Genomic DNA, 11,660 nt, shown 5'->3' with positions numbered 1-11,660 from the left:
AAAAAAAAAAAAAAAAAAAAAATTGAAAAATTAAAGTAAAATTTAAAAAAAATGAACTTAAAAAGAGAAACGACATATCGTTTGGAGAAGCAGCTCTCACAACGAAATATCGATATTAATCGAAGTGAAAATTTATGATTCAAGTTACGGCGAGTGATGCTTTCACAATTTTGCAATAGCATATGTACGAGACAGTAGGTAGGACAATACATATTTCAGGGGAAAATAACATACTATCATCGTACAACAATTTAAAAACTCCCTTTTGGCATTTGGAGTTTTCTCTTTAGATAGATAAAGATTTCTTTGTTGATATATATTATTGTTTGTTTATTTTACTTACGATAGACAAATAGAACAGCAATGTCTTCTTCTTTACATTTAAAATTGTTATAACAATGTTATATATTTTGAGAACAAGAAAAATAATGAATAATAGATTGCGCTTCATAAACAGGAAGCCATTTTAAAAAGCAAAACCCAAAATTCCCGTCATGTCATCGAATTCATCATCGTTTACGTAAACAGGGACATTTATTTTCCCTTGAGATAAAATATTAGCCATTCTGTGATGTTTTATTTTTCTTTCTCACCTGCTTATAAACTGACAAGGTGACAGTTACATAAGTCAGCCTCTATGAAGTCGTTCGACTGACTAGAAATAGCAGCCAAATGTTAATCAAATCATATCCCAATATTTCTTTAAAAATTGACACAATAGATAAGAGTCCGAGTTACTCTGTGTCAAGATGACAATTACACATGTCAGTTTGTGACTGGCACAAACTGATTAGATGTTGGGATCGATCTGGTACCGGACAAAGATTCTGGATTATTTGTTATATTCAATTCACTTTACATGATTATGATCTTATGTTAACTTCCAAGTCTTTCTCATTTATCTCTCTTTAGGCTGTAACTATTTTGAATGGTGGATTTGTTAACTTTGGTTTGTATTAGATAAGGATAAACTATTTATTACTGTTACTAAATTTTCTCCAGCCACCTTAACATTCCATGACTACCATTGGGATCGTTCAGGTACCGGACAAGGATTCTGGATTATTTTTCCGTCTTTATTACTTAGTTTTTTAGAGTAGCCGGGTTCACTTTTAGTATTCTTGTTTGTTAGAGCAGTCGAGTTTATTTCAGATATTCACATTTTAAAAATCATCTCTGGCTAATTGTTGAGAGGACAGTGGCGTTGCCTTGGTGGAGCTTTGCACTCTCTGAGTGCGCTTGTTATAACTGTCTTTTTAAATCACTTTCACTCACACTAAACTTGCGCACACCATCACTTGTAGACGTGATCGCCGGTTCACTAGCACTCGTTGACAGTCTTGTAGATTTTTTTTTTTTTAAACGAGTCTAGAAGCTTTTTTTGCTCTCTAAAAATGTCTGTGACATGCAGAAGCATTTGTTATGGTAGCAGAAACTTTTGCACTCCGTTCAAATTTTGGATCTGGACATCAATGTTTTGAAACTAACCTATTTTCGATTACATTTCACACAAATTCAATGCTGCAGCAGAAATTTTTTGTTATAGCAAGTATTCTGCTCAATACCACAGATTTGCTTGTCAGTTCCTTGACTATAGCTGCTTAAGCATGTCCCTTAGTGGTTTACAATATGTGCATCTCTGATCATAGCAGGAATAGTGGGGGAGCCTCATAGACATGTGTTGAGAAAGATTCTTTGGGGTTTGAATAAATGTAACAAAAGCAAAGTTTGAAGGCAATATTAACCATTTCTAGGAGTAAGCAAATAGGAAATAACAGTTGCTACCCGAGGAAGAAAATCGTGTTACACAGCGTAATTACTATTTTGGAACCTAGCCTGGTGTTTTGCTGTGAGATGTTCTTTTGACATAATCTTAAGCATAAAGAGTGGAACATGCGATTATAAATTACATTTAACGTGCGGACACTTTGTGTAAAGAAATAAGCAAACCTGAAGTTGAGGGGTTGACAGAATCGAACAGCAGAAATACATGTCAAAGTTAAAGTAATAAGAAACATGCATTTTGTACACCAGACTGTTAACTAGCAAGTCTGGATAATTGAGTAATTTTTCATAACATCATATTGCATAGTTGCTATATTGGATTGATATCAGAAATAGCATGTCATATTTATAAATCTCTCAAGATTTACCGATGAAATATTCTGACTTAATTGAATTTCTCACAAACGTTGTATAAGTGTCAGCTTATAGTAAAAGTGCATTGTTGTTCAGAGATAAAAATAATAGCGTTTATTTTTCTCGACACTCCATATTAACAGCTTAATTTAATGTTATATCTTATAAAATGATATACATCTATAGAGATACATTATATATATAATACATGTTCTCTATATGTATCTGATATCTTCTTTTCTTTGTCTTTCCATGCAGAAAAATAATATATCGAAATAAATGATAATGTATCAAGATTCTGTATTGCTTTTTGTTTTTATCTTGGTAAAGACAACAATTGGGCTTATTTAATTGGAAGTTTTCTGCAGACACACAGTGTGTGTGCACGCGCGCGTGAAAATTAAAAAAAAACAAACAGAAAAACACACAAAGAACAAAGCATGATAGATATATTTAATTATCACTTGAGGTATGTGTGGAGTGTCCTACGCAGACGTGCCCCAGCATGGCCAGCGTTTAATGAAAGAAACAAGGAATGAATATATATATATATATATATATATATATTACTCTTTTACTTGTTTCAGTCATTTGACCGTGGCCATGCTGGAGCACCACCTTTAGTTGAACAAGGACTTATTATTCGTAAGCCTAATACTTATTCTATCGGTCTCTTTCGCCAAACTGCTAAATTACAGGGATGTAAACACACCAGCATCAATTGTCAAGCGATGTTTTTTTTTGGGGTGGGGGGCCAAAGACAGACACACAAATACATGCATGTACATTGTTACGATCAGACAAATTATAATGTAAGAAAAAGGCGTAAACTTCTGATCGCAACAACAAAGTGTTCATATATGGAGATTATGTCCAGTCTCAATTGTTTCAAGGTAGGTGGTGAACGGTCCGACCCGTAAGCAGCTCTGTCTCTCGTTCTGGTTCTATCCGCGCCAAGCTCCCGCTGTCTTCCCCACTCTCCTTTTTAACAGGAAGTGAACGAGGTTACCTGTCTCATACTATGCTAACTTCCTGTATATATATATTTGGTTATTCATACCAACGTTATTTCATTTCTGCCAAACGGTCGTTGACAAACGTTTATCTCGCCACCTTCGGAAAATATAGGGTAAGTTCTCATCCTTCATTATATTATAGCTATACATAATATATATATGAAAAAAATAACAACGCGAGGACGTGGTACATGTAAAGTATTAGCAGATGCTCAGAGAAGGAAAGAAAGGTGGTTTTACGTTTCGATATATATATATATATATATATATATGACTGTCTTTCAGTTTCCGTCTACCAAATCCACTCACAAGGCTTTGGTCGGTCCGAGGCTATAATAGAAGGCACTTGCCCAAGGTGCCATGTGGTTGGGAAGCAAGCTTCTTACCACACAACCACTCCTGCGCTTATGAGCTTTCACCCTTGCAGTACTCAAGAAGATTTGTCCTCCACAACAGAAGTGATAATGCTGCTCTCCCTGCTAAAGGGGGTAGGCCTGCAAGAGACCTGTGCTAGTGCCATGTAAAAACACCCAACACACTCTGTAAAGTGGTTGGTGCTAGGAAGTGCACCCAGCTGTAGAAACCAAACTAAATCAGACTGGAACCTCGGGCAGCCCTCCTGCTTGCCAGCTCTGGTCAAACGGTCCAACTCATATCAGTATGGAAAATGACGGACATTAAAGGATGATGATGATGTATGTATATACACTCACAGATATTTCCATATAGAAAATTGATGTATAAAGATCATCCACACTAACTGATGGATGGAAAAATGACATGGCAAGATGAAAGAGAAGATACTGTTTCTAAATCATCTCAATGGATAATACAGCATGAAAATGCAGCCAAGGAAGAACATACAAGGGCTTGTGAACGTGTCCATAGTGAAAACATTAAATGTAACTATGCAAAGAACCTTTACACAAGGTAAATCTGCACTGCATCTAAGAATAAATCCACAGTAATTAAGAGCTAAGAGTTCAATGAATAGCAAGTTGTTAAACTTCAATGTGTTTGTTACAATGGAGTAAATCAAAGTGGAACCAACTTGCATGTATGTATATAATCAGCTAAAGTGGTTTTTAAGTCACATATTTAGCATAAAAAGGGAAAAGCATAAATTTCATACTTTGTGTGAATTGTATGATCTATATGTGAAATTCATGTTTTTCTGCTCCACACACACACTACTTCCCAACCATGTGGTGTGGGGTTCAGTCCCAATGTCCATCACCTTGAGCAAGTGAATTGTCAACCCTCATCTGTTTCCAAGAAAGGTAATATTTCCCTATGACCAGACATGTTTTTTTTTATGGAAGGTTGGAAACAAAGGACACCACTTGTATGACAGTGGCACTCATTTACAACTACTATGCAATGTCAAAGCAAGGAGACAGTAACACACACACACACATTTCTTTCAGTCTCCACCAACCAGATCCACACACAAGCCATTGGTCAGCCTGGGGCTGTAGCAGAGGACACTTGCCCGAGGTGCTATGCAGTGGAACTGAACCCAAAACCCTGTGATTGGAAAGTAAATTTGCTACCATACAGTTATACTTGCACCTATATGTTTGTGTGTGTGTGTGTATTAATAAGTGACATGGTTTCCATGTACCAAATTCACTCACAAGGCATTGATTGGCCTGGAGTTATTAGAAGACACTGAAGGGGACATGCTATAGGGCTGAACTTGAAACCAACTGATTGTAAAGTCTTCTTAGAACTCACCCCTACCTGTGCTTAAAAGTAAAATACTTTTCAATAGACTATGATTATGTTGATGGAATTTTATTCTATAACCATTCAATAAGAGGTACGGGACACATTTATGGAAATCATTGTAAAACACTTTCAACTGGTATTATTATAGGTTAAACATAAATGAGAAGTTCTTTTTCATGATACCTTTCAAGTTTAAGTTGATAATGAATAATATTGACCAAGATGGTGTCATAGATTAAAAAAATATTAATGTACTGAAATGATCACTAGGAAGTAACTGACTGGTTTTAAAAAACATGTGGACTTCTTTTCATCTGAAGAAAAAAAGAACTGCCAAATTTTCTAATTTCATCAACATGATCATAATCTACAAAATTTCATTAAAAAAATATACATTATTAAGAAAGTTATGAGAGAGCAAACTAAACTGTAGTTATAATGATAATTATACTATCTGAACAAAAGGAAAAAATGCTGTAATAGACCAATGCATATTGATAGTTTTGATGTTATTCTGTATTTTCTGGCATACAAGTTGATGTAACACAATATAGTGAAAACATGTCATATAAACATCATCACTATTTTATCATTAGCGATGGTGTTTGAATTTCACATGGGATTTTAGTTCTTTAAAAATCGTTTTGGTCTATAAATCAACGTAACTTTTTTGGTTGTAAGCTTTGGTCTGAAAAATTTGACTTGCATGCCAGAAAATATGATAGGTAAATATTGTTACATTTTTAAACAACAACAAAATCAGCAATATTTCTTTGAGTGAGAGAAGATGGTAGTTGAGCTGAAAATTTGAAAATTACAAGTAATAAACATGAAGTATGAAGCAATGTAGACTTGTGATCAGCGACACAATCACATGAAAATGCTTCTGCTATGCTCTAACAGCACACAGTGTACAACAAAATGTAAAGTTCAGGCTAAAATATATTTTCGTGTGCTTGTTCTGCCTTTGTACATGACCAAGACCTCAATACGCGTTTATGTACAAAAGAGGAGTATATTACCAAGGAGTGTTGCTAGTAACATGTAGTCTGGTACAACCGGTTGTATGGGTAGGTCAGTGATAACTAGACTGGTTCCTTCTTCACCAAGCAAACTTAGTGAAGAGGATTGTGAAAGGTTGTTGGAAACCCATCAGAACAAAAACAGGATCTATTCCATCTCAATCACAGATTTCTTAATTTTTTTTTTTAACTAAACAGTTTGAAACTTCAAATACTGGTAGAATTTCTCACGTAGAACATGGTTTACTCTGAACGTTTTTGACAAAATTTCCTATTTTAGAAGTTATTTCGTGTTATAATTTGGGTAATTTCAACCAATCAATGACGTATTCGGTTGAAGAAAGCTACTGCTGTTTGCAATAGTAATCGAAGAGGAACAACTTCTGGGTCATCTCTACTAAATGTCACCACTCTATTTTATTTGTCACCTTTATCCTTCCTTCCTTTCTAGCCAGCACCGTGCATTCCTTACTTTTTCCTTTCCTCTACTCGTCACCTTTATCCCGTTGCTTGTATGAGGTGGTATCAAAAAGTGCCCAAACAGATGGCAGCACACAGTTGCTTGCACGGTGAAAGCTAGCAGTAACCTTCATGAGGCAGTGTGCTGAGTAACATTACTGTGTTTATTTCACAAGTTGTGAAATTTGTGTTTTTGTGATCACGTATAAGCTGTAGTCTGTGATTTTTGTCATGGACAAGAAGTTGGAAGAAAGAGCCAATATGAAATTTTGCATTAAACTTGGGAAGTCTGCTACAGAGACATTGAGCATACTTTGACAAGCTTACAGTGACAAGGTAATGGGTTATATGCAATGTTTCAAGTGGCAAGGGAGCTTCAAAATCGGAAGAACATCTCCGAAAGATGATGAGCGATCTGGAAGATTGGCCATGAGCATCACCCCTGGAAATGTTGACAAAATTCATCAGCTTATGCATGAGGATTGTCGGAGGACAATCAATGATGTTTTGAAGCGTTTGAGGGAGGACATTCAACAAAAGTGACAGGATCTGTGGAGCGTGAAGAATTGGATTCTTCACGATGACAATGCACTCTGTCATTGAGCTCTCCTCACTCAGGAGTTTCTTGTCAAAAACAACAAGATATTGCTTCTGCACCTGCCCTATTCACCTGCTGTTTTAACACTGTTATTAAGATTAAGAGCGAATTGCAGAATGTCCTTGACTCGCTTACAGAAAACAACTTCCAGGCTGAATTCCAAAAATGGCAGGAATGATAGGGCTGGTGTATTGCTGTGCAAGATGACTATTTTGAAGATGATATTAAAACTTAGATAAATAAGTTAATTAACCAATGCTGGTGTGTAGAGGTCCCCGTAACTTAGCGGTTCGGCAAAAGAGACGGATAGAATAAGTACTAGGCTTACAAAGAATAAGTTCTGGGGTCGATTTGCTCAACTAAAGGCGGTGCTCCAGCATGGCCACAGTCAAATGACTGAAAAGAGTAAAGAGTAGTCTGGGAACTTTTTAATACCACCTCATAATTATATTTTTTCAAAGAAGTTAACAGTAGAAAGCAGATGTTTCCATTTTTTCCCACAATAAAGATACAAAAAAAAAAAAACTTGTAATCTGTAATTTTGTTTTTATTTGTTTAATGACAAATAGATACATTTTAATAATACATGTAAAATAACGAAGCCTCACCTAAAACAGTGAATAATTAACATTGTGGGTCTCGATCACTGTCGCAGCTACTGCCTTTGTCAATGGATGCACGAATGACTTTGATTTCGATATTTTTTAAGGATCTATCAACAGAAGAGCTTTTAAAGTCTTTATTCTCTACCGTGACCTGCGGTATACATGCAGGTCTGTTTACAAGTGTTATATCCTCTTCGTCGACATCCACAACTGCATCAGGTGGTGTGTGCTTTTGGTTACCTTCCATTTCAGAGACCACAATTTTGGCAATGTCACTAATGCTATCGGTATCATCAAGTGAAATCTGACGCAACCGGTTGCGAATGACCCGTTCCATTCGATGGTGTTCGACTTCTTCTGCTTGTTTCAACGCTTTTTCTTCATTGTTCCAGAAATATTTCTCATCTTGATCGGAAAAAAATATACTACTTGTTGCGGGACTAGACGTTTCCATTAAGTATGACGTATCGATATCATCTGTAATGGTTGTATATTCTGGATTCAAAGAAGTTAAAAGAGATGGCATTTGGCCGGCGGAGGTCCCTGCTTGGTATTTCTCATACACACTGAAGCAACCGAACGTAACACTACTCGATGGCGAATTTGGGGTGTCAAGAGGGGAAACTGGTGTGTGACCAATGATAGCACCAGATTGGCTTTCAGCATCACGATTAAATTGAGTATCTTTTGGCTTCAAGAGATCAAGAGTCATAGTTTTGCCAGGAACTAAGGTAGCAGTGCGAGTATCAGACTCAATGGGAGCAGTGCTGTAAACACTTTTCTCTGGTAATGCTTCATTGAATTTCACTGAAGGAGCATTACATGATGTTGGTGATACATTTGGAGGAGAGTTATTGGAATTAAAACAGTCCTCTTGGACTTCTTCCGGCCGTAAGTTGACATGTAGGTTTGCAGTGACGTTACGCCGTTTCTGTAATTTTGACATGTTTGCATTAGAACTAGATTCATCTGTAGCATCTATATCATGGTTCTGCAAAGCTGCTTTCTGCATGGCGTCATGAAACTGGAAAAGAGACGGCCGTTTCATTTGTAAAGGACTGGTGTTGGCAAATTTAGGGCTACGGCTACAAAGACTCCAAGAACGTTTTAAACCAATAGATGGGCTTCTTTTGCTTAGCAATGATGGTCGATGATCAGAAAGTCTACACATACGATTTGAAACACTACCTCTTTTAGATAAACTCGGTCTAAATAATGAAGGTGCTGCGAGTTGATCTTTCTGAGGGTAAGTGGTTTTTGGACTACTGTTATCTTCCGTTGGTTGAAGAGATTCATCACTGGTATAGTCTATGTTTGTGTCTGCATCAGAGAAGACTGGATTCCGCTCGGTTGTTATAACTTCCTCTATAACAGCAAGAGAGTCACCCATCTGGGCAGCAATTTCTTCTAACCTACTTAATCTATAATCAATAGTTTGGTGAGACAGTTTTATTGCATTCTCTTTGGTATACATGTCTTCCATGCGTGTTGTGATATTATCAACCCTGCAAAATAAAATAATAAAAATTAATTTCTGATTTATCTGAGAGGAAAAACATTATTATCAATGAGTGAGAGAGCAGTTTATGACATCAAAGTGACAATGGGGTACAAACATATGAAGCCCAGTATACCCATCATGACTACCTGTCTGATAAGGGTACACCAGGCACATGCATCACAACCATATGTGCACATGACCTTGCAGGTGGGGCCCAGTTACAATTTTCTTCACATCAAGTAGCCCATCCTGCTCAAAAGGTTCCTGAATAAGGTTTGTTTAAGGATGATAAATGAAACACCTGTGTTTCCAGGGGTGAATTATTCAAACCCCAAAGAATTCCTCTCAACACATGGCTATGATGCTCCCCCACTACTTCTGCTCGTGATCAGAGATGCACATATTGTCAGCCACTAAGGGACATACTCAACTGATTAAGGCCAGGCAAATCTGTGGTACTGAGCAAAATATTTGCTGTAAGGCCATCTTTTTTATACCAAGATAAAACACGTACATGATAACACTTCCAATCAGTTAAGATCAAATGCCATGAGAGCCACCTCCTGGTACTATTATTATTATTATATTTCCGCCGAGGTTAACTTAGCCTTTTATCCTTTCGGGGTCAATAAATTAAGTACCAGTGAAATACTGGGGTTGATGTAATCAACTAGTCTCCTCCTATCAAAATTTCAGACCTTGTACTTTTAGTAGCAAGAATTATTATCGTTATTATTATTATTATGTGAGGGCGAATGGCTTAGTGGTTAGGGTGTTGCACTCATGATCGCTAAACCGTGGTTTCAGTTCCTAGACTGGGTGGCGTGTTGTGTTCTTGAGCAAAACACTTCATCTCACATTGCTCTGCGATCACTTCAACATCTGACGTGTGGCTCACAGTGCACCTGTTCAGACAATGTCAATTTGATGGAGCGAGTGATCTAATGTGTGACATGAACATTTGATCACTACAAACAAATCATTTTGTGCATGTCATTCAGCAAAAGCTTATCACTCATACGTCGTCTTTGATGGGAGAATTCATCATCATCATTATTATTATTTTTGAAATGGCGATGACAACAACATTGATAACCACTACCACTACCATCATCAATTTTAAGGCCCACTTTTTCCATGCTAGAATAGGTCAGATTAGATTTGTTAGGGGAAGTCTTTTTTTATAACTTGATGCTCTTCCTGTCACCAACCCTCATTGTTTCCAGTAGCAACCCAGGGGTGGCTATTTCCCTTGGGCTTGGCTTTCAAATGACAAGCAACTTGATGACTCAACCTGTTTTTGGGACAGATGTAAACAAAAACACTGTTGCTTTTTCGCATAGTGCCCAGACAGCTAGACATGCCTTTTGTCGCAGACTCAAGCAATGACATAGTGTACATAATGTGCAAACAATGTCAGGAAAATGGAAAGACACAAACACATACGCATGGAATATGGACTTTAAATGATGATGACAATGTAGGTTTTTCTCAGAAAAGTATGGCTGTAGGACTAGAGAAAGTATAGGGTTATGAGAGGTCCCTCTAGTCCTGTCTCACCAAGAACTGGTGAACCTCTCTAGCATTAGTGCAATGACAAAAATGAACCCAGTACACTCTGTAAAGTGGGTGGTATTAGAAAGTGGATCCAACCATAGAAATCAAACCAAATGTTGTGTATGAGCACTTGAACTTAAGGAGCAGTAAGCTTCCAATAGGAGACTGACTCGAACCAAGACAACCTATCCAACTCATGCCAGCATAGAAAGGAGATATGATGATGGTGGTGGTGGTAATGGTGGTGATGATGGTGTGATGATCATGTACTTCGATTTAAAAAAAAAATTTCTTCCACCCAAAAACGCATAGTTAAAATACCACTCACCTATCACTTATTACTCGAATACGTTCATCTGTGCTAGATTGAAATTTGCTGTCTTTCTCTCTAAAGTAATCTTCAACATTCTCTTCTTCAAAGGCATGTAATTTTTCAGTATCCTCATGTGATAAGAATAGTTCTGTATAATACATACACAAAAAAAGAAAAAAGAAAAAAAGTAGTAATTTTCTTTCAAGTTTAGAAACACAATAAATTTCAAAAAAAATATACACTCAAAATACTTTACAATTTATTGTAATGCAAAATGTTTTCTTTGAAATCTTTCTTTTAATAATTATCAATTTTTTTAATTAGTTGATAATTTTGAGTTGGACATTTTAAAAATTTATACTTATTTTCTTTCTAAACAAACAAACCCGCATATGTATTAGAACAGTTTTATGTAATGGAAAGGGAGTTGAGGATGGTCAATTGATGAAGCAAATATTTTGGAATATGGTGAAGAATTCTTATTTTCCAGTTTATCAACTGAGATATATATATATATTAGACTGGAGCCTGATGTTGCCATCCGGTTTCACCAGTCCTCAGTCAAATCGTCCAACCCATGCTAGCATGGAAAGCGGACGTTAAACGATGATATATAGATAGGAAGGACAACAAAAGAAAGAAAGAAAGAGACCTCGATATTATGTAAATAGAGGAATTTATCTGTAAAAGTATGTGACATTTATTCAGTAGCCATGATA

General features: G+C 36.6%; 1 protein-coding gene across 5 annotated transcripts in view; it reads right to left on the bottom strand.

Annotated features, from left to right (window-relative positions):
• Window positions 1-7,491: 7,491 nt before the first annotated feature.
• Window positions 7,492-11,660, bottom strand: part of LOC106881649 (transient receptor potential cation channel subfamily M member 3) — a 662,626-nt gene continuing 658,457 nt past the window's right edge. For all 5 annotated transcript variants that reach the window (XM_052970748.1, XM_052970745.1, XM_052970746.1 and 2 more), the window contains 2 exons: window positions 10,957-11,089; window positions 7,492-9,075 (listed from right to left, as the gene is read on the bottom strand). In XM_052970748.1, the coding sequence (XP_052826708.1) occupies window positions 7,590-9,075; window positions 10,957-11,089 (1,619 nt within the window). In that variant the 3' untranslated portion in view covers window positions 7,492-7,589. The remainder of the gene's footprint in view (window positions 9,076-10,956; window positions 11,090-11,660) is intronic.

This window comes from Octopus bimaculoides, chromosome 9 (assembly GCF_001194135.2).
Source record: "Octopus bimaculoides isolate UCB-OBI-ISO-001 chromosome 9, ASM119413v2, whole genome shotgun sequence".
Lineage (NCBI taxonomy): Eukaryota > Metazoa > Mollusca > Cephalopoda > Octopoda > Octopodidae > Octopus > Octopus bimaculoides.
This window is presented reverse-complemented; position numbering and strand designations above follow the sequence as displayed.